Genomic DNA, 22,178 nt, shown 5'->3' on the forward strand with positions numbered 1-22,178 from the left:
ATCAAAGAGTTATTTTTTATTCGCAGTGTGTAATCCAAATTTCTTACGGCTATCACTCTGTGCCTTCCTCTTCATCTTTTCAACTCCACTGTCGATTTCTGTTGCAATTGATTACTTCGCTTCTTTCATAGTTCGTCTTGCCCACAAGTTTGATCGGTGAGTGATTTGCTTCTCTGTGCTCTATATAACTGTGAATTTTCTGTTTTCCTCTTCGCTGTCTGGGTTCAGTGTATTTCTTGTATGTGTTTCTTTTGTTAATGACATGCAGACCTAAATATTCAAAGAAGAATGAAAGTAGCCACCATCATAGGCCATTTCTCAAGAGTTGGACACATTAGGAAGAGAAATTGGGAAAAAAGGAGAAGAAAAATTTACTTAGCTAATGAATACCCCAACAGGGAAGAGATCCAGATGAATATGGCAGATTCTTGATCGAGAAGAGTCTTAGAGCATATGTTGAGGAGAACATCGATGTAAACAATGAAAAAGGTAAAGTTAATACACAGCAAACTTACAGATTCCTAAAAGTAATAGTAAAATTACACAGTTGCCCTTGTTAGTCGTTTAGAAGTGCCACTTCTAAATAAGAAGAAGATAAGAAGATAATATAATATAATATATATTCTACTACTCCCTCCGTCCCTATTTACTTGTTCATATTTCCTTCTTTAGTTGTCCCTATTTAGTTGTCCATTTTGACAAATCAAAAAAGGACAACAAATTTTTTCCTATTATACCCTTATTTACACTTCTTGAAAATTGTAAAAGTGTATGTTGTTTCCCTCCAATTTATTTCACTTGAATTCAAATAAGTGGTTGTAATTTTGAAGTGAAAAGTTGTCATAAGGGTAAAATTGTAATTTTACTGTATTAATCATTGTTGCCTTAATCTGTGTGTCATTTCTAAAGTGGACAACTAAAAAGGGACGGAGGGAGTATATAATAAAAGGTAATAACCAGACACCTGGTCGACATGCCTGTGTCATCAAAGAGAGATTTTTGATTCGCGGCGTGTAATCCAAATTTCTTACGGCTCTCACTCTGTGCCTTCCTCTTCATCTTTTCAATTCCACTGTCGATTTCTGTTGCAATTGATTACTTCGCGTCTTCCATAGTTCATCTTGCCCACAAGTTTGTTCGGTGAGTGATTTGCTTCTCTGTGCTTTGTATAACTGTGAATTTTCTGTTTTCCTCTTCGCGGTCTGGGTTCAGTGTAATTCTTGTATGTGTTTCTTTTGTTGTTACCTCCAAGTGTTTGTCAAAATTCCTCATTGAATCTGATGTGTAATTTTCGCAGAGCCTAAGAATTTTTACCCCCAAGTGTTCGTCAAAATTCCTCATTGAATTTTATTTGTAATTTTGGCGGAGCTTAAGAAGGTCTTGCAGCTTGGAATGTCAAGTATACACGCAATAACTGAATTGAGTCTTATTCGAAACGATATTACTGCTTGTTGAAGCTGTGAATTCGAAGTAGTTAGAACGACTTTAGTTATGATTTTAATTACAGAAGGACTACCTTTTAACTTTTTAGACTGTTGTTGTTTGACTTATTATGTTATTATGTGATTTAGTGGTTGTTACTGCCATTGTTTATGTGATCGGGAAACCAAATTTCAATTTAATAACCATTTATGTAGCAAATTAGAAAATCTCCTAAGTTTTAATTAATAGTGTACGAATCTTTATACTTGCTAAATTCTTGTGCTTGCTCTGATTTTACGTTGCGTACCTCTTCTCTAAATGTTTCACGAGGAATTCTGACATCTGCAGGTATAAACAGAAATTAAATTCTATAGTTGATGGATTCCAAAAAATCGAACGATTGTTCATATGCAGAAAAAAGGAAGGCTGCTATGCAACTTAAATGGCGCAATACATATAGTTAGGTGTCTGCTCACAAAAAGGAGGTGTTACTGCTAGCCCGCCGTGTGAAAACAGATTCTACAAGGCATAACCTTCTTGAAAATCCCACTATTGACACCCCAATGCAGCAAACATCATGTTGGTACAGAGACGGTTTTCCAAAACAGGCTGCAAGCCTGCACTTATCATTTGAGAACCTCCAACGCTTTTTGAAAAAGGTTTTCATTTTACTTCCAATGTATTTCCTCTGCCTTTGTGTACAACACTTCACTAATCTAAAATAGCGTACTCACATTTTATCACATCTTATGTATTTTGTTTGCCAGCTGCCTGTCACCAAGTTCGACCAACTCAACCCCAAGACATTTTAAACAAAGAAAAACAAGTACACAATCCTCTGATCATTTCTCAAACAAGTAAGTCTGCTGTTCCATTATGTTTCTGCTTATGACATACATTTTCCATTATTATTAGTAGCATATATAACACCTAACTTATCTTAAGTTGCATATCTACATTTTACCTACACCCTTTAAACATCTTATTTATCTTATTTACTAGCTACCTACGACGAAATTCGTTTCGTTCAATCTCTGGACAATTTGGACAAAAGAAAACAAGTATGCAGCCCGCTCCCTATCTTCGAAACGGGTTAGCCTGCTCTTTGCCTTACATTTTCCAGTATGACATATTGGTCGTCACATTATTGTAAATTGTTACTTTTTGCACATAAGGGTGCATGTCGGGTGCGTCTACTCAGCATTTTCCAACCTTAAATATAGTCCCATCCAAAGGTTTGCGCTGACTCGATGCTCCTCCGTCTGCTGATTTCAGGTAATGCCTTTTCCAGATTTCTTGTGATATGCCCTTAATCTATTCAGCTTTACTTCGTTAATAAACTTATTCTTCCTGCTTCGGATATAAATCAATTCATTTAGCTTTCATAACTTTCCCCACTTTTCGTACCTTTCCCCAGTTTGCGTACCTTACTGTTGCTTAATATTATGTCACTCTCCGTTACTTGGAAAAGTCGGCCCATTTGCCTTCTTATCTACATCTAGAAGCCTGAACTCTAACCCATCACTTTACTCTCTCTCTCTTCTATTCGAAATAACCTCTTATTGCTGGAATATTCCTGGGGCAAAAACGTTTTGAATTGTGCCATTTAGCAGCACGTGTGTTCATAGTTTAATTTCCTCATTTTGGTGTTTATTAACTAACAGGATGCGATTTCAGAACCATTTGTGCCTCTAACTTAAGAGAAGCATGATGAGGTTTCTTGTGCTTTATCTAAATCCAATCGGTATGATTTGTACACTTTTTTTTATACGAGGTTCAGTTTGCGATCTCTTTATATGTTGTATCTGTCTAATTTTGTGCAGAACAAAGGTTTTGGTAACCCAAAAGGTCCAATATTGATATTACTGGAGAAATATTGCAATATTTGACATCTGGGGCATGGTTAAACTATGAGCTGATACTTTATGTTCAGTTCCCTATTCAGGAGTAAGAGAGTTTAAGATTTAGTGAACCTGAATATGAAAAGAAGAAAAAATAAAATGATTTTTTTTTGTAGATTATGAATGTGTATCTTGAACGGCTAAAAGAGAGAGAGAGAGAGAGAAGGGAACCCAGGAAGTTCTTCAAATGTCATTTCTTTAACACATTCTTTTACAAGAAGGTCAGTTCGTTGACTTCCAGCTCAAAATTTAAGTTCTACAACTATTGTCAGCTGATATAGAGGCTTGGTCTATAATAGTTATCTGAAAGTGTAAGTGTGGCCTACTGATTTATGTCTGTTGTTAATGTAATTCATCAATAACAATAGCCAGTATAATCATTTACCTGATACAACACCACACACAAGGAGGCAGAAGAGTTATAATTTAGTGCTAAATAGAGAAGAAGAGATATGAGTGTCTCTTCTGTTGATGAAAGAGCTAGATGCTAAAATAGAGAGAGATTTTCTTTCTTTATAACATACAGTGCACTGACTCATCTACCACTCTTCAAGTGCCTATGGTTGGATGCCACAAAATAGGGGAAATACACACATGCCCATATGGATTTGTTCAATGATATTGAACGAGTGGAATGAGGGAAAGCGACTCGATTGACAAAAAAGAAGAGTAGCCTTCCTACAACCTTGATTAATTAGATACTTTTATTGGAAATACAATAGCTCCAACAACAGAGAACAAGTTAACAGAAAGTGAATATGTAACTCTTGATTGTACTTAATTCTTGCGTCCACTTAATTTATTAGTTAAGAGTAGGTATGTGGATAAAGGATTCAAAATTTGAAGTTTATAAATGGTTGTACCAATCTCAACTTAAGTTGAAAGTATTTTAAGCTTTGAGTGATCCTTAAAATATCATACAACAAGAATCATTTTTCTGCTGAACAACTGAATGAAAGTCTCTTCACCAGAAAAGTAATTTGTTGATCGACTACTCCTCATGTTTATAGGATAACTGAAGCTGATAGGCTCCTAATATTTTACAACTCTACGATAACAATGTGGATTAAGATGTGTTCTTACTTCTTCATCAATGACCTTGAAAATCATGGGCACTTATTTCAGGACAAACCAGGGCCGGCTCTATGCATACTATAATAAGGCATTGGCCTTAGGCCCCCAATTTTAGGGGGCCTCAATTTTTTACCAAGAATAAATTACTATGTGTTAATTTTTTATAGAAAAAACATTAATTATTTATGATAAAAAGTATATATGTAAAATTATTATTTTATTTTCTTTAACCCCATTCAAATAGAAGAAATCAAGAAAAAAGAAAATATTGTTTTATTTTCTTACACTCTCTCCACTAATACTCACATTATATTATTCTTTTAAACTCCTTTTACACTCTCTTCATTAAAATTTTGATAAGTTAGAGTAATATTTTGTCAAAAAATCAATCAATAGTCGAAAAGTGTTGAACAAAGTGAATTATAAATTCTTTTTTAATTTCTTCTTAGATTTTCAAGCATTACAACAAGCATAGTAAAATGTGGGGTAGACCAAATTATCAACTTCTTGAATCAAATCTATGGTTCTAACTCTAATATTTATTTGAAATTGTCAACTTATTACTTATAGAACCATGTTAACAATTCATATAATGATTGCCTGAGTAAAATGATATTTTTCAACGTTGATTTGATAAATATTATCTAAAACTAATAATTGAAAAAAGAATCAAATAAAACATTTATAAAAAATAATATTAAGTAATACCTTACATTTAAAAATGTAAGAATTTTTTTAAAAAATAAATGCTTGTGAAGTTTATTTAAATTTTAAGCCTCTAATTAAGATTTCGCTTTAGGCCTCCGATTGCGTTGAGCCGCCCCTGGGACAAACATCTCTGTAAGCTATTCAAGTTAGGAAGTATCTTCAAATTTTTTCCAGAAAACATGTTTCAGCTGCGTCAAAAACATCCATTCTCAAATTTGCAACAACAATTTCTTCTCTTTGACTCGAGTCGCGTTAGTGATGTACTTTTATAAATGCATATGGACTGATACTAAAGTTTCTTTTCCCAATTCTTTACTTGCAAAGGTTATGTTAGAATTTCTTGGATGTATTGGTTTAAAAAGATTTTATATCACCAAGCTGCTCTTTTTTATGTGCTTATCTGACTTCTTTTGAATGTAACTCTTTTCAAATTTTAAATATATTCTTATGTAGAATTAGGCTGCTTATCGGACGGATAATTTCACTTAATAGTTTGGCCTATCGGATATTGGTTTTCAAATTTACCAACCCATTAGCCATCTTCAAAAGCTTTGGTATCTTTCTAAGCACTGTTTCCATTTAAAATAAAGACCTTCTACTTGAAGAGAAGGACAATGTAAGAAATACAATGCTAACATGTCATCTAATAGTTGTATTATATGCAGGAGCGATTGAAGAGCTTACACAATATATTGTTGATATTCTGTATTCATTGGCATAGCAAATGCCCTGATAATGGTAACCTTAATGTTTTATGAGCTTAGTTTAATATCAATTCTTGAAATTTTATCTTAGCAATTTGTCCTGTTACAGCTTTCCATTAAACTTGTAAAGAACACAGATGAAAAGTTTAAGCTTTAGTTGTTATTTCTGCTGCCATGCAATTTATATGTAGATATAATTATCTCCTTATACTTGCTTTCACTTTAAAACATGCATTGTGATCATAAATTCTACAATTACAATTTTCATGTGCGCCTCTTTCCGATGTGATTTAATAGGCTGCGCTTGTGTGTACAGATCATTGAGCTTTATGGATGCAGTTCGTACAAATGGATCTGCCAAGCATACCCTTTTACATGCTAAGTTACCCTGTTTGAAGATACTCAATGTCGAGGTTCTTAAATAAATATCTTGCCAGCTTCCACACTTTTTTAATCTCATCCGACTGCCTGACGTAAGATACACCCCTATCCTTCTCGCTCACTCCATTAATATCTTAATCGAACAATCTAACGTTAACCCAATGACGCACATGTGTTTAATTTTTGCAGAAAGCAAAAACAGAGCAATATAACCTCCATACATTCAACAGAAGTATCAGCACCAACTTTACATTTCTTGTTGTATTGGAAGAAACATTGCTATTCCTTAAATTATAATCTTCATCATATTTGGCCCGGCTTTCCCCCATCTAGTATATATAAATATATAGCTTAAAATTTTAAATTTATTGGACCTTATATATGGTTCAATATGCGGTCCATATGTCTAATATTCGGACCTTTTGTCGACTTCATCTCAACTCGGCTTTTCTGACTTTGTTTTTTCAATTCTTCTCAACTCCAATTGTTTATACATTTAGATATTGATTCACATGTGCATGCACAATATCTATCATGGTTCGAGTCTAACCACAAGTATCTAATGAGTTCAAACCTACTCTAAATGTATGAGGTGTTACAATAATTGTGGTTGATATGATGATTGTCACTGGTGATTGGTGGTGGTTGTAGTAATAGTGGTAGTGATGGTGATAATTGTAAATAGTCACAAGTGATTGTGATTATTGATTGTGTGATCGATAGTTGTAGTTGCGATTGAGGATGGCGGTTGTGGGTGATGCCAATTAACAATGGTGAATGATAACACTTGGCGTTGAAATTTCACTTTTACAGAAATTCTTGAATGGACAACATTTTAATGATATTAAGACTTTGTTATAAATTATAACAATTTGAATCCATTTAAATGGTTATAAGAAAGGAAAAAAAAGGTACTTTAAAACTAAGATATGAATAATTTAGTTTGAGGCCTAACAATATAAATACACTTAGGGATTGTTGGGTAGAGTGTATTAGAAAAAACAATGCATGTATTAGTCTTGTGTATTATTAGTACCTTGTTTAGTACTGTTTTCCAAACTAACATATGTATAACTAATGTTTGCATTAGTTATATATGACTCTATTGTGTATTAAGGTGTGCATTGTTAATTCCATGAATTTCTAGGTATTAGCAATGCAATGGTTTTAATGTCTGCATTAACATGATAAAAGACACAATTGCCTCTCAAATCATTTTACATCTTTTCCACCATAATAGTGTGGAGCATATCTTTGTAAATAATTTATTTTATGCAATGCATGCTATTTTTAATGCGTCAAACCAAACAATGCATTAAAATAATCTATATATAATTAATGCAAACATTGCTAATAGAAGCATTACTAATATAGTCTATTTAGTATTATTCTTATACAGTCTACCAAATGATCCCTTATATTTTTTATTTTTCAAATTTGGGTGTAAAGAAAGGAAAAATAGAGAATGGAATATAAAATTGAGATATAAATAAGTGGAAATAAATGAGGCATTAATTATGGTTAAATAAGCTATGTTTTGACTTGTTATACGGGATTTTTAGCAGTGCTTGTTACCATAGCAAAATTCGCATCTTAGATTTGAACTTATTCCCCCCGCATGCAATGTGGTAACTCTGATCTCATCTGCAAAATTTTAATTTTGATTCAACTTGTTACCCCAAAAGCCAAAATCATATAATTAATTGATCAAATTTGAGATGCACGGGCACGCACGGTCAGGGTCAAATGCGGGACGTCGTCCGCAAAATGCAAAGGCAGCGGCACAGAGGCTGGCACAGGTAATGGCGTGTCAACAAGCGGATGATGATGATGAGGAAGATGAGCTGTATGAGTATAACCCTGTGGCTCCTTCAACTGCTATTGGGCTTGCTGGTGGAAGGCCCAATAGAAGAAGTACTCCGCTGGTAACAATCTTGTACATGCTTTATTTCTTTGACAAATTAAAGTAGCATCAGTTTTTGTTTGTTTGTTTGTTTGTTTTGTATTAGGCAGTTCGTACATCCATAGAACCACCACAGGCATCGACTACACGTCCAGCAATCCGACCCTCTACATCAACTGAGTCTTTGGATCAGCAGCCCTTGCAAAAGGTGAGTATTGTTATTTCATGTATTCAGGTTAGTAAAAACAGAAAGAAACAGAAAAGATGGTTTACTTGTTCTCTTTCAGACAGTTCGTACATCATTAGAGGCAAATGCATCAATTACACGTCCATCATCAATTCGGACAACGGTAGAACCAGCTACACGTCCAGTAGGAATCCGTCCATCTTCATCTTCAGAGTCATTGGACCAGCAGCCTTTGTCAGCTCGCTCAACCACACCTATTAGAACTTCTCAGCAACAACAATATTCTTATTCTGGGAGTAAGCTGACATTTCAATCTAAAAACACTTTGGAACAACCACCATCTGCTCGCGCACCTACTACACCTTTGGCTGGGAATCAAGTTTTGTCCTCTCAATCAAGTTATGTCCCGGAACAGCCTCTATCTGCTCGTTCTCTTGCAGCTAATCGCTCCGGTCAATTTGGAGGAAAGCCAATTCTTTCTAGTGTGCCTCTATCACTCAGGCCAGTTGCAACTGAGGCTCAACCTGAAGCTCGTAAAGATAAAAGGTAATCTTAATTAATTTATATTCTGAATTTGTCATTTCTTTTATTTATTGGGTGATTGAGCAGGTTATCAGTTGATTTTGGTACTTTCAAGTATAAGGAACCTCCCATTCAGCCATCTTCTTCTGCTCTACAGGATGAGGTTAGTCCATTACCATGCATAACTAAAAATCATGCAAATTAATTAACACAATAGGATGTTGTTTAACTACAATAATATAATATTGATGCATGTGGATGAGATGTAATTCAAAATGCAGGTTGACATGCTTCAAGAAGAGAATGAATGTTTACTGGAAAAGGTATCAACAACTTCCTTCTGATATATAGAATTAGTTTATCATTTCAATTCATCACGTTCACGGGATGTGGATCAGCTTCGACTTGCAGAAGAGCATTGCGAAGAAGCTGAGGCAAGGGCTAGACAGCTTGAACAGCAGGTCATTTTTTTTCTCCTTTGCTTTCAGAAATCTATGTTATACAAGTTGAGGACATTACTTAATTCCACTGCTGGCCAACTCAGAATTTTATACGAGGTGTTCAGTTAAAAGTTATAAGTAAAGAGTTCGGAAAAATACAACTTATTGGTAACCTGAGCTCAAAATGAAGTCATTATGCCTACCGTTTTTTGTCTTGCTTTTTAGGTTGCTAGTCTTGGGGAAGGTGTGTCAATGGAGGCTCGTCTTATAAGCAGGTAAATGCCAGATCATGAATTAGTAACTGCTTCCAATTTTCAAAAAAAATAAAATACCAATTCTCTCTGGAAGAGGGGTACATGTCAAGTATCGGCTTGGGATCATGTCTTCTTAGGACTATTCTGGATGTACAATTCAATTCATAGTACAAACAAACAATATTTTCTTCATTCTAAATTTTCATATTGTTTTTATATTTTTTTCTTTATACAGGAAAGAAGCAGCTCTACAACAAAGAGAGGTATGTATCATATATAGACACTTCGATGCATTCTTCCTTATTTTACTTATAACTTCATTGAGTTACTCTCTCAGTCCCACAATAAATATCACTTAAGCTTCAAAAAAAAGTTGTTCCAAAATAAGTGCTAACTTAAAAATTCAAGACATGTTATAAAACTAAAGCAAAATAAGACAAGAAATTAGAAGGTGAAAGTAATAGAAATAGGGAGACAAGAGATGAGAGCTTTTCTTATTATTCTATGTCTTCAAGTGTATACAATATGAACCCTTATACCTCTATTTATCGTGTAACATAGAGGCATACAAAAGGTTAGTCATAAACATGACATTAACATGAATATAATGGGGAGGTTATGGAAGTGAAATGTTACAAGAATAATTGTTATAAAGGTGGAGGTTATGGTTATCTTCATAATGGAGGAAAGTATGGAGAAACTTCTTGATGTAGTGGACATCCACAATATATTATTTTATAACACTCCCCCTTGGATGTCCATATATAATATGCCTCGTTAAAACCTTAATAGGAAAAAACCCCGTGGGAAAAAATCCTATTGAAGGAAAAAGAGTACACATATCTTTTAATATGCTTTGAATGTTGCCTCGTTAAAAACCTTACCAGGAATACCCAATTGGGATAAAACCATGGTTAAGGAAAAGAGTACAACACATATTTTTCTCCCCCTGATAAAAACTTTACTTGATATCTCGGAGACGATGCATTCCAATCTTATATCACAACTTCTCAAATATTAATGTTGGCAATCCTTAGTGAATAAGTTTACAAGATATCACTTGAATGAGTCTTTGAACGTCTATATCACCATTTTGTTGAAGATCATGTGTGAAAAATACTTTTGGTGAAATATACTTTGTCTGACCTCCTTTGATTGTATCCTCCCTTCAATTGAGATATATATTATTTTCGTAGATGGTGGTTAGAATATCCTTTGCCAAAGGAAAATCACATGTTTTCTGAATATGATAGATCATGATTCCAACCATACACACTCCCGACTTACTTCATAGATCAATATTATTTCTGTATGATTTGAAGAAGTGGTTACCAATGTTTGTTTCTTTGAATGCAAAGATATTGTTGTGCCTCCATATGTAAACAAATAGCTCATTTGCGATCGAGCTTTATGCAGATCAAATAAATATTTTGCATCTACATAATCAAATCATTTCTAACTCAGATATTGATCATTTCAATTTTATACGTTGCTCGTCTTTTCTTCTCAAAAATAAATCACACATCTTCTATGTGTTGAGTCACTTTCTTTGTTAGTTTCTTGGCATAACTTGAATGGTAATATGACAATCCCCTCACATAACTTTTTATATGTATATCAAATAATCTTCTAGCATTTGCATAACCATCAATCTGTAAGTGCACCAATTGCACTAATACATGACATTTTAAATCATTTTCATGAGATAAAAAAGATTCTTTCTTTGTGTTAAGCAATCTCAAAACCATTGGGTACTCAATGGAATTGCTTTAAGGCATTTTAAATCCTTCAAGGATTTTCATATAACTTCATCGTCTAGTTAGACATAATAATCATTATGCATATTCAAGTATTTCATCTATTGCCAGACTGAAACAAGTCTCATTGTATCCACCATTGAAGAATATATCTCCATTTAATAATGTCAAGATTTTTGCGAAACCCTTTATGCCCCGAGGCACAAATCGCACTTTATATCTCACGGTTATACTTTCGCACAATGATTCATTTGTATCCCACTGACATATATTTTGATCCATGAACTATAAGTTCAAAAACATCACTTTTCTAAGTGAAATAAAATATACTTGAATAGTGCATTTTATTTGGCCAATCACTTATCTATCCACAATATATGACAGATTCGAATTTAAGATCCTCGTACCACTTATAGCATTGAGTGCTACTTCATATCAAAGATACCGTCAACGGTCATTTGAATCGATTCCAATACGACATAACTTATCGAGATCTCTTCATTTTTCATCATTTTCAGGTACCTGAACCTTTGTCAAGGTTTTATGAAGTGTTATGTCATAGTGCTCTTTCAAAGCACTTACCTCATTATCATGACCATTTTGATAATTTGCTCATCTCCTTCCTCAAGGAGATTTACATTTGAAATCGATTGGCCTATCACGCTTCTGGCGTACTATAGACTTTGTCCTTCAAGGACTATTTATTGGAGCATTTGCAACTTAATTAAAATATTGGGTTAGCAAATACATCTGGCAAATTATTTGCAACATTTCGCAAATGAATTATCTCTTGAATTTCAAGTTCACATTTTTTTTAACGAGGATCTAGATAATTACCCCACGCATAATTTCAGCTGCTAAACATATTTCCCCCTAATGTTAGGAAATCTAACATTTACCCCAACCTCATTTGGGGATCCATCTTTGTGCGTGGTGGAGCAATAAAATCATACACACACATAAAATTTTTAGATGGAAATTATTTGGTTCCTGACCCTGAACCAATTGTGATGGAAGAACCTTGTTGGCTTGATACATACACGTTAAATAAACTCATCTCATACCAAATTTTATTTGAGAGATTTGTTCTCATAATCATTGGTCTAGCTATAATTGGAAGCATACAATTTCTGCTAAACCAACCAACATTATCAACATAATTTTATAGTTTGAAACTGTGCTCTTAATTTAACAATTCGAGCAAACAACCTTACAATAACCAATTTGTAAGTTGACACAAATGTACATGTGACCATACCATATATGCATCTATTAAATCATAATAGTAAACGGTCCACATGGCAGGTGAACGGGCCCATATTCACCTTTCTATATGTTCCAAATAATTTCAGGGGATACAATCCCAACCTTAGTTGATTCAATTATCATTTTGTCATGAGAACAAGCAACAAAAGAGAATCTTGAAGAATCTTTTATTTCTTCAAACATATAGCCACGTGAATTCTCAACTTCTTTTGCATCACTCTAAACCGGAATGACCAACCGGTTATGCCAACTGATATTTATTCTAGTAAATTTTTAGTTTTCTTTTGCATGTGATTTCTTCATCATGCTCATATTTTTATTCAACAAACAAGAGAAAGGTGGGTAACCTTTTATGTAAATATTCATAACCGGCTTTGATTGTAGTAATCTGAAGATATTTAATCTTTCAATAATTTATAGTCTCAATATAATAATTTTCAATTCCTCCGAAACTTAAAAGTTTCTTTTGAAACTTTCTACAATCCCAATATTATGAACAATTTCATTTCAGGTAGTAACAAATCAGCTCTTTCAGAACTCTCAATTAATTTTGTGTACTACCATAAATTTCACAACACCATTTTTATGGTGACCATCTCCTTCAAGGAGAAAATTATTATTATTGTCATGGTTAAAATTATTACATGCAAGACTTATTTCTTGACAATCAATGAAGAATTTGTGTTTCCACACAACAACATTTATTTTGATCATGGCCACAACCTTTATAGAGAATATTTATTTCTTTCTTTTGTCCTCCTATAGTTCATAATAAAACATACCACAATATTTGTGTAGTACTCAAAGTATATGACCAAAATGACCATTTATGTCAAAATATTTCCTTTCAATCTCTCAAACCTCCCGTAGAGGTGAGATGTGACATTCATCCAACAATACATGAACATGTTCTTATCCATACGAACACAAGTCTCATTTTCTTCAAGAAATGGACTATAACCATTTGTACATTCTCCATAAGTTTTTATTAGAAACTCATTGTCATGCTTTGGCATTATCAAATTTATGTGGCTCACCTCAACATCACTTTAAGAGGTCAAATGTACCAATTGTACTACCACTTTGTATTCCTTTATTTTGATAGAGGATTTACAAAACTTTTCAAATTGGGTTGCACCAACAATAATGTGCCCAATAACTTTTCATACCACTTTGATGGATAAAAACTAGCTTTAACAATTACCTTCACATTTGAAGGACCATCTTAAGAAACAATGTGTCCAATAACCTTTTATACCACTTTAATGGACAAAATTATCTTTACATTTGAAGGAACATCTTAAGAACCCATAATGTTCTTCCTTTTAATTACCACATTAATGATGACCATTAACATTTTATCACGCTCATATTCATACATTCAACCACTTGTCATTTTTCAGACATATTATGCACTGCTACCACATTCACATAAGAGAATGAAGCAAATTAATTGGGCAAATTTTATGACTTTCAGTCAAAAGTATACAACTTTATGTTAGTCACCATCATATCATCACTATAGTGCATTAGGACTTAAACCCAATGTCTTACCCATATAAAAACGTCTTTGGTCATAAATCAATGGGACTTAAATCCAACTTCTTATTATCATGGTGCACCGAGACTTTAACTTGTGTCTTACCCACTTGGTGCGGTGAAACTTGAATTCACCGTCTTACCCTCAATCAATGTCTTGATAAACCAAATACGTTACTAAAAAAATAATTATCAAAAACCATAAATATAATTTGAATTTGACTTAAAGTACAAGAAAAATAAACAAAATCAATTAATTAGAATAACATGTTAGAATCATATAAAAGCCCCAAGTTAAAATAAATTAAAACATTTTAATAATCCCTCTCAACATTGTTATGAAGATTATCATAATTTACTAACCATTTTAAAATAACCACAAAACAATCTTTGTTAGTACAAATAATATATAGGATATGAAGTATACCATGCAACCGAAAAATTACTAGGAAAATCACCTACCATTGATTCTTGACGGAGAATGAGCAACTCGTGCTGATAACGTGTTATAAAACTAAAGCAAAATAAGACAAGAAATTAGAAGATGAAAGTAATAGAAATAGGGAGACAAGAGATGAGAGCTTTTCTTATTATTCCAAGTCTTCAAGTGTATACAATATGAACCCTTATGCCTCTATTTATAGTGTAACATAGAGGCATACAAAAGGTTAGTCATAAACATGACATTAACATGAATATAATGGGGAGGTTATGGAAGTGAAATGTTACAAGAATAATGGTTATAAAGGTGGAGGTTATGGTTATCTTCATAATGGAGGAAAGTATGGAGTAACTTCTTGATGTAGTGGACATCCACAATATATTATTTTATAACAAGACAAATTTATGCATGTTTTTTCAACTTTATATACCCTTATACTCTATTTTCTTAATAGTGTTCTATTTTCAAGAGACATTTATTGAACATGGATAGTTTAGTAAACTACACATTATATTTATTAATTTCTTAACAAACGTGATTGTTGAAAAAGTGACATTTATGTTTGGCTAGTGGGATCAATACTTCCTCATCCATTTCAATTTATGTCATACTGTTTGATTAAACATGAAATTTTAAGAATGAAATGAAGACTTTTAATTTTTTCACTAGTTCATATTAAGTAAAATATTGGATTTTTTCATAGTTCAAAATAAGTGAATTTTTCGAAGTTCAATAGAATTGTTGAGACTTTTTTTCTTCATAGTTACTCTTTATTTAATGAGGTTCTTAATTACTTTACATTTTCTAGGACACTAATTTAGAAATAAACAAAATGATAGTAGTAGAAAGTAGTTTTTAATTTATGTCCTAAAATATTTTTTTAAACATGTGTCATACAACAATAATTCACTTAATATGAATAAAGAGAGTGGTATTAGAGTAATACTAAATGACCAGAAAATTTGGCCAGAAATTTAAAAAGTCTATAATATTTTTTTTATTTTAAAATAAACTAATATTTTTTCCATTTTTTAATTAAAAGGTATTAAATTTAAAAGGGTAAAAATGTTCAAAAAAGTAAAATTAATAACATAGTGTGAAATGTGTTATTTTATTGACCAAATTTTAGCCAAATCTGGCCAAAAGAATTTTCCGTAGTATTAAACAGGAAAAAAATATTTGTGCCACAATAAATCTTAAATTTGACTCCTCCCCATTACGTGCTCTCTCAACTTCTCAAGTGTATACTTGGGTCAGTTAGATGAGTGATATTTGTCCAATTCAAATTTCAAAGATCCAGAGTACATTAACTTAAAAGTACCTTAACTACAAATTAATAAATGTTTTGAGAAAAGCAATCTTTTTTCTTTTTTTTCTTTTTTTTTGTCATAAAAAAATATCACTTTATTATAATTAGAAACAATTTAACTTTAAAATATCTTTTTTACCCTTAATAAAATATTTTTCAGCCACACAAATATCTAAGGATTGTTTTAAACCACAAGTTTCAAAAGTCTTTCTTTTTTTCTTAAACGTCATGTCAAGTCAAACGGTGCCACATAAAATGAGACGAAGAGAGTAATTTAATTTACAAATATTGTTTTGCAAACAAAAAAATAAAGAAAGTATTGTGTTGTCATAAACAAAAAAGGAAGCAATGAAATAGAATTTGCCAAAGTTCAAGAAGGGGGTAAAAGGCAGAGGTGGATGGTGGGATTCACACACATTCATTAACTTTGATAAAATTATATATATGTATATCTATCTTGAGAATCTACAGAAATTAGAATATAATTAGCAATGCACCCAGAATGAGCATGGAATGTTCTTGTGCTGCTGGTATAAGAAGCATGTGGAACCACCTCTGAGACCGTGGTTTTAATCCAACTAGAGCCATGTTCCACTATTTGTTTATCTTATGTTTATATTAGAGGTCATATTTGGTGCACCCGAAATCTTCAAATCTTAAATTCGCCTCTGTCAAAAGGTGTAATGTTTATTTTGTTAGCATGATAGACAACTGAATAATTGTATATATTATTGTAATTATATAGTGCTATAAATTAGTACTATTATATATATTTGTTGTAGAATCATAGAAATAAATATTGTTATAGAATAGCTGATTTGGAGGGATAGCAAAGCAGATTTAGAGGGATTGAATAACAGATTTGTAGAGATAGAATAGTTGATCTTTAGGGATAAGAATGTCGAATATTTAGGAATGTGTAATATTTGTACTCTCTATTTAATGGAAAGACTCTCTCTCACTCACTTTGAAAGGCATTCAGTAGAAAACTGACATGGTATTAGAGCATTTTCTTGGTTGTCTTGGTTCAAAGAGTCTTTTGTGGTTCCTTCTAAAAAAAATTGAAAATCTTGGTTTTTGTTGATTGTTCGTCAACACTCTGTCCTACCACCTAGGACTTTTGTTCTTGATCATTCTAGTTGCTTTCTTGAGTCTTTGTAGTTTTCATAGCTATTCAAAAGCATGAATTCACATCACTTTGCATCCTTCCGTTCTCGTTTCATTGGAAAAAAATTATTCTTCTAGGAAGTTTCAATTTCAGTTATTTGTCACCGGTAAAGAACTGTGGGGCCATATAGATGGAAGCGATCATGCTCCTACTGATCCAATAAAGCTAGGTGAATGGAAGATTACAAATGCTCGGGTGATGGATGGATTCTAGGGTCAATTGACCCTCTTATTGTTCTTAAACTCAGGTCGTACAAGACAACTAAGGTCATGTGGGATTACTTACAAAAGATTTATAACCAAGATAATAGTTTAAGATGCTTTTAGTTAGAGTATGAAATTGCTAATTACTCTCAAGGAGGTCTTTCTGTTCAAGATTATTTTTCTGGATTTCAAAATTTATGGGCTGAATTTACATATATTGTCTATGCCAAAATACCTATTGAATCTTTATGTGATTCAAGCAGTTCATGAGCAAAGCAAGTGAGACCATTTTTTGATGAAATTATGCTCCGACTTTGAGAGTGTTTGCTTTAATTTGATGAATCATGACCCGCCTCCCTATTTGGATGTTTATTTTAGGGAATTACTTAGTGAAGAGCAACGTCTTATCACACAAAACGCTTTCAAGAAAGAAAATGATGTCACTATTGCATTTGTTGCTCAAGGTAAAGGAAAGGGTAGGGATATGACTAGAACTCAATACTGCATTTGCAAGGAATATGGTCATATTGCTAGCAATTGTAGTAAGAAATTCTATAATTATGGTAAGTAACAAGGGCACATTATCAAAGAGTGTCCCACACGCCCTCAAAATTGTAGGGTCAATGCTTTTCAAGCTGGGATAAAAGGTTCCACCGTTGATAACCCATCTTCAGGACAAGTTCTTACTCCTGAAATGGTACAACAAATGATCGTGTCAACCTTTTCAACATTGGGATTACAAGGTAATGATGTTACATAATTTTTGGATTGTTAATTCAAGTGCTTCCAATCATATGACCAATTCAACGTGCATCCTAAAAAATATTCGTAAGTATCAAGGTCCATCACAAATACAGATTGTCAATGGTAGTAATTTACCCATACCAAGTTTGGGGACATTACTCTAACTTTCAAGAATGATTTTGTTTCACCAAAGGTCTCAGCTAGTCTTATTTTAGTTGGACAATTGGTAGATAACAATTAAGGTGCGAATTTTTCTCGTAAGGTTTTATTGTGCAGGGTCAGGTGTCGGATATAATAATCGCGAAGGCGCTTAAAGTTGGACGATTGTTTCCTATACACTTTTCCATTCCTCCTGTTCTATCATTTGCTTATACTTCTACCGCAAGTAATTGAGGTTTGACATAAGCGTCTAGGACATCCAAGTTTTGTTGTGTAATCTCTCATTTATCAAATTCGGGTTATTGGGAAATAAAAATCAATTTTCAGTTGCTTCCATTGATTGTTCTACTAGTAAATTAGGCAAAAATAAAACTCTTCTTTTTCCTAATTTTGGTGGTCGTGCTACAAAGTGTTTTGATGTCATTCATAGTGATGTTTGGGGCATTTCACCAATTATTTCTCATGCTCATTTCAAATACTTTGTGACATTCATATATGATTATAGTCGGTTTACAGGGGTATATTTTCTTCAATCCAAATGTGAGGTATTTTTCATGTTCAAGATATTTTTGGCTTATATTGAGACATATTTTTCTACATGCATCAAATTATTAAGATCTGATTCCAGTGGAGAATATATGTCTAATGAATTCAAAAAATTCTTTCTTAAAAAAGGAAATACTTAGAACGCTCTTGCCCATATACACCACAACAAAATGGAGTTGCTGAATGTAAAAATTGACATCTTTTAGATGTCACTCGTATTTTATTGACTGAGTCCTCTGTACCGTATAAATACCGGATAAAATCTTTGTCTACTGTTGTCTATTTAATTAATAGACTGCCGTCTAAAATGCTAAATCTTGAATCTCCATATTTTCGTTTTTATCACCAAAATCCTAACTATAGTGATTTTATACATTTGGCTGTGTTTTTTTTGTACATTTGCCTCCTTCGCAGCGCAATAAAATTTATGTACTGTCTACAAAATTTCCTTTTATGGGTTATAGTACTTCATAAAAAGGTTTTATTTGCTATGATCCATGTTGTTTTCTTTGAGAATATGTATTTATTTCCTACTATTGTAGATTTATCTTCTGCTTCTCCTTTTCTTCTTACTTTTGAAGATTTATCATCTTCTTTTAAGAGGTTCAAATTTGGATTTGTGTATTAACGATGTCGGCCGACTTTACCCCATCCTAACACTAATCCGCTACCTAAAATTGCACCACAACTAGAATATCAGAATTCTTCAAGATCCGATCCTCTTGAACCTACTCGATAATCTACCAGAGTATCTCATACTCCCAATTGGTATGACTTTTTCTCTATTTTATCAAACATTTCTGTTCCAACTTGTTACTCAAAAGCTTTCAAGCATGAATGTTGGCAGAAAACAATGGAGGAAGAATTTTTGGCTCTTAAAGAAAATGACACATGGGACATTGTTTCATGTCCTTCAAATGTCCGCTCAATTGGATGTAAATGAGTTTATTCAATTTAACTTTTTTTTTGATGGAACTATTGATCGGTACAAAGCTCGATTGGTTGTTCTTGGTAACAAACAAAAGTATGGGGTGGACTATAAGGAGACTTTTGCACCTGTAGCAAAAATGGCTACGGTGCAAATTATTATTGTCATTGCTACTTCACAAAACTGGTCTCTTTATCAAATGGATGTCAAAAATGTTTTTTCCATGGTGATTTTAAAGAAGATATTTATATGAAACCTCCACTTGGTTTTTTTTTTCTCATTACCTACATCAAATATATGCAAGTTGAAGTGGTCTTTTGTATAGATTAAAATAAGCTCCTAGAGCTTGGTTTGATAAGTTTTGGTCTACGTTGCTACAATTTTCATTTGAGCAGAGTAAATATGACTCATCTTTGTTTCTTCAGAATACATCTACAGGTTGTGTTCTTCTTTTGGTGTATGTAGATGACATTATTATCACAGAAATCGATTCTTTATTAACCACTAGCCTCCAACATCAGCTTAAAGATTCTTTTCATATGAAAGATCTTGGTACTGTTACATATTTCTTGGGTTTGGAAGTTCATAATGATGTTTCAGGTGTGTTTTTAAACCAACACAAATATACTCAGGAACTAATTTCTTTAGATAGTCTTCAATATTCCTCCTCCGTAGATACTACATTGGAATTGAATGTGGAGTGTCGTAATGAGGAAGATGATCTTCTTACTGATCCAACTATATTTCGACAATTAGTTGGGAGTCTAAATTACCTTACTATTACTCGGCTTAATATCTCTTTTGCAGTTCAACAAGTTAGTGAATTTATGCAAACTCTTCGTCATCTCCACTTGGTGATTGTTCGTCGCATCATTTGGTATATTCTAGTAACATCTACTCATGGATTGTTCTTTCAAAGTGGTTCTCCTATTCGTCTTAATGCTTTTAGTGATTCTGATTGGCGGGATGTCCTGACACTCATCGTTCAGTCACTAGTTGGTGCATGTTTCTCGGAGAGTCATTGATATCTTGGAAGAGTAAGAAGCAAGATCGTGTGTCAAAATCTTCAACAGAGGTTGAATATCGATCCATGTCTACTACTTGCTCTGACGTTGAATGGCTTCGTGGATTTCTTGCTGAGATTGGATTTCCTACTCCTCTCCATGCTGACAATACAAGTGCTATTCAGATTCTTACTAATCCATTTTTTCATGAGAGAACCAAACACCTCAAAGTAGATTGTCATTATATACGAGAAGTTGTAGATAAATGAGTCATTACTCTTCCACATGTGTCTAGTGATTTTCAAATAGCTGATGTGTTAACAAAATTCATGGCACGATAACACCATCAGTTTCTAGTAGGCAAATTGATGCTTCTTGGTCCACCAACATCAATATGAGGGGTATATTGTTAGCATGATGGAAAGCTGAATAATTGTATATATTAATGTAATTATATAGTGCTACAAGATGTAGAATCATAGAAATAAATATTGTAATAGAATAATTGATTTGGAGGGATAGCAAAGCAGATTTAGAGGGAACAAATAGCAGATTTGTAGAGATAGAATAGCTGATCTTTAGGAATAGAAATGACGGATCTTTAGGGATTTTTAATCTTTATACTCTCTATTTAATGGAAACACTCTCTCACTTTTAAAACCATTCAGCAGAAAATTGATATATTTAAATCGAAAATGGACAGGCTGCTCTAAAAGTTGCAGCACAAAGTCATGGTGGAAAGGATGACGAGCTTGCAGCTCTTCGGACAGAAGCTGAGGTAATTTACATATGTATATATTTATTATGTAGATAGAATATATAAGTTGTTGCTAATTTGTTTTGCAACTATGTATGTTATAGTCTCTGCGAACTATGAGCAGAAGAATGATACTGAGTGAAGAGGAGATGGTATGTAATTTATTTAGTGTACAAATTTCTATTGTTATTCAATTTTCCTTTTGCATACTTATGTAATTCACAGTTTGATACTTTAGGAAGAGGTTGTTCTAAAGAGGTGTTGGCTTGCACGCTATTGGACTTTATGCCAAACTTATGGCATTCACTCTGATATAGCTGCAGCTAAACAAGAATACTGGTCATCCCTAGCTCCTTTACCATTGGAAGTTGTGTTGGAGGCAGGACAAAAATCTAAAGATGACAACTCATTAGGTGAGATTATTACTCTTTCCGTCCAACAATAGTTGTCCACTATATTATTTTGGGATGTTCAATAATACTTGTCTATTTTATTAAATCAATGGATAATGTTGCACTTAGTTCCTAATTTACCCTTATCATTAATTATAGTCATTTCCTTATTATATTTTTCAAGACTTTGTATTTATTATATATTCAAAGAGTGATGTAGTAAAATTATCTATCTATTTATAGTTTCTAAAAGGGTGCGTCAAGTCACTAATGAACAACAATTGTTGGATAGAGAGATAATAAAAGTATTAATTTTATAGTTTACAACGATGGAGAGGATAGAGAAACAATTGGCAATGATTTGAATGAACTTTCGGGAGATGGGAATGTGGAGAGCATGCTACTAGTGGATAAAGCTCTTCGAGAACTCACATCACTCAAGGTATTTTTTTATACAAATTTAAGTAT

General features: G+C 33.0%; 1 protein-coding gene and 1 long non-coding RNA gene across 5 annotated transcripts in view; both read left to right on the forward strand.

Annotated features, from left to right (window-relative positions):
* The first annotated feature begins 993 nt into the window (after window positions 1-993).
* LOC125865856 (uncharacterized) lies at window positions 994-6,630 on the forward strand. 4 transcript variants are annotated; one of them, XR_007446411.1, is made up of 10 exons: window positions 994-1,140; window positions 1,771-2,081; window positions 2,190-2,279; window positions 2,425-2,514; window positions 2,598-2,697; window positions 3,087-3,369; window positions 3,440-3,544; window positions 5,771-5,843; window positions 6,107-6,282; window positions 6,380-6,630. It is a non-coding gene; the product is annotated as an uncharacterized LOC125865856 (long non-coding RNA). The 4 variants fall into 4 exon arrangements; XR_007446409.1 differs by having other exon boundaries at window positions 6,126-6,282; XR_007446412.1 differs by lacking the exons at window positions 3,087-3,369; window positions 3,440-3,544.
* Window positions 6,631-7,908: 1,278 nt separating this feature from the next.
* Window positions 7,909-22,178, forward strand: part of LOC125865852 (coiled-coil domain-containing protein SCD2-like) — a 45,497-nt gene continuing 31,227 nt past the window's right edge. The window contains exons 1-12 of the mRNA XM_049546112.1: window positions 7,909-8,115; window positions 8,200-8,301; window positions 8,381-8,826; window positions 8,890-8,965; window positions 9,084-9,125; window positions 9,201-9,263; window positions 9,468-9,517; window positions 9,732-9,759; window positions 21,265-21,339; window positions 21,423-21,470; window positions 21,557-21,731; window positions 22,031-22,152. Coding sequence (XP_049402069.1) covers window positions 7,909-8,115; window positions 8,200-8,301; window positions 8,381-8,826; window positions 8,890-8,965; window positions 9,084-9,125; window positions 9,201-9,263; window positions 9,468-9,517; window positions 9,732-9,759; window positions 21,265-21,339; window positions 21,423-21,470; window positions 21,557-21,731; window positions 22,031-22,152 — 1,434 coding nt within the window. The remainder of the gene's footprint in view (window positions 8,116-8,199; window positions 8,302-8,380; window positions 8,827-8,889; window positions 8,966-9,083; window positions 9,126-9,200; window positions 9,264-9,467; window positions 9,518-9,731; window positions 9,760-21,264; window positions 21,340-21,422; window positions 21,471-21,556; window positions 21,732-22,030; window positions 22,153-22,178) is intronic.

Source organism: Solanum stenotomum, chromosome 5, assembly GCF_019186545.1.
Source record: "Solanum stenotomum isolate F172 chromosome 5, ASM1918654v1, whole genome shotgun sequence".
Lineage (NCBI taxonomy): Eukaryota > Viridiplantae > Streptophyta > Magnoliopsida > Solanales > Solanaceae > Solanum > Solanum stenotomum.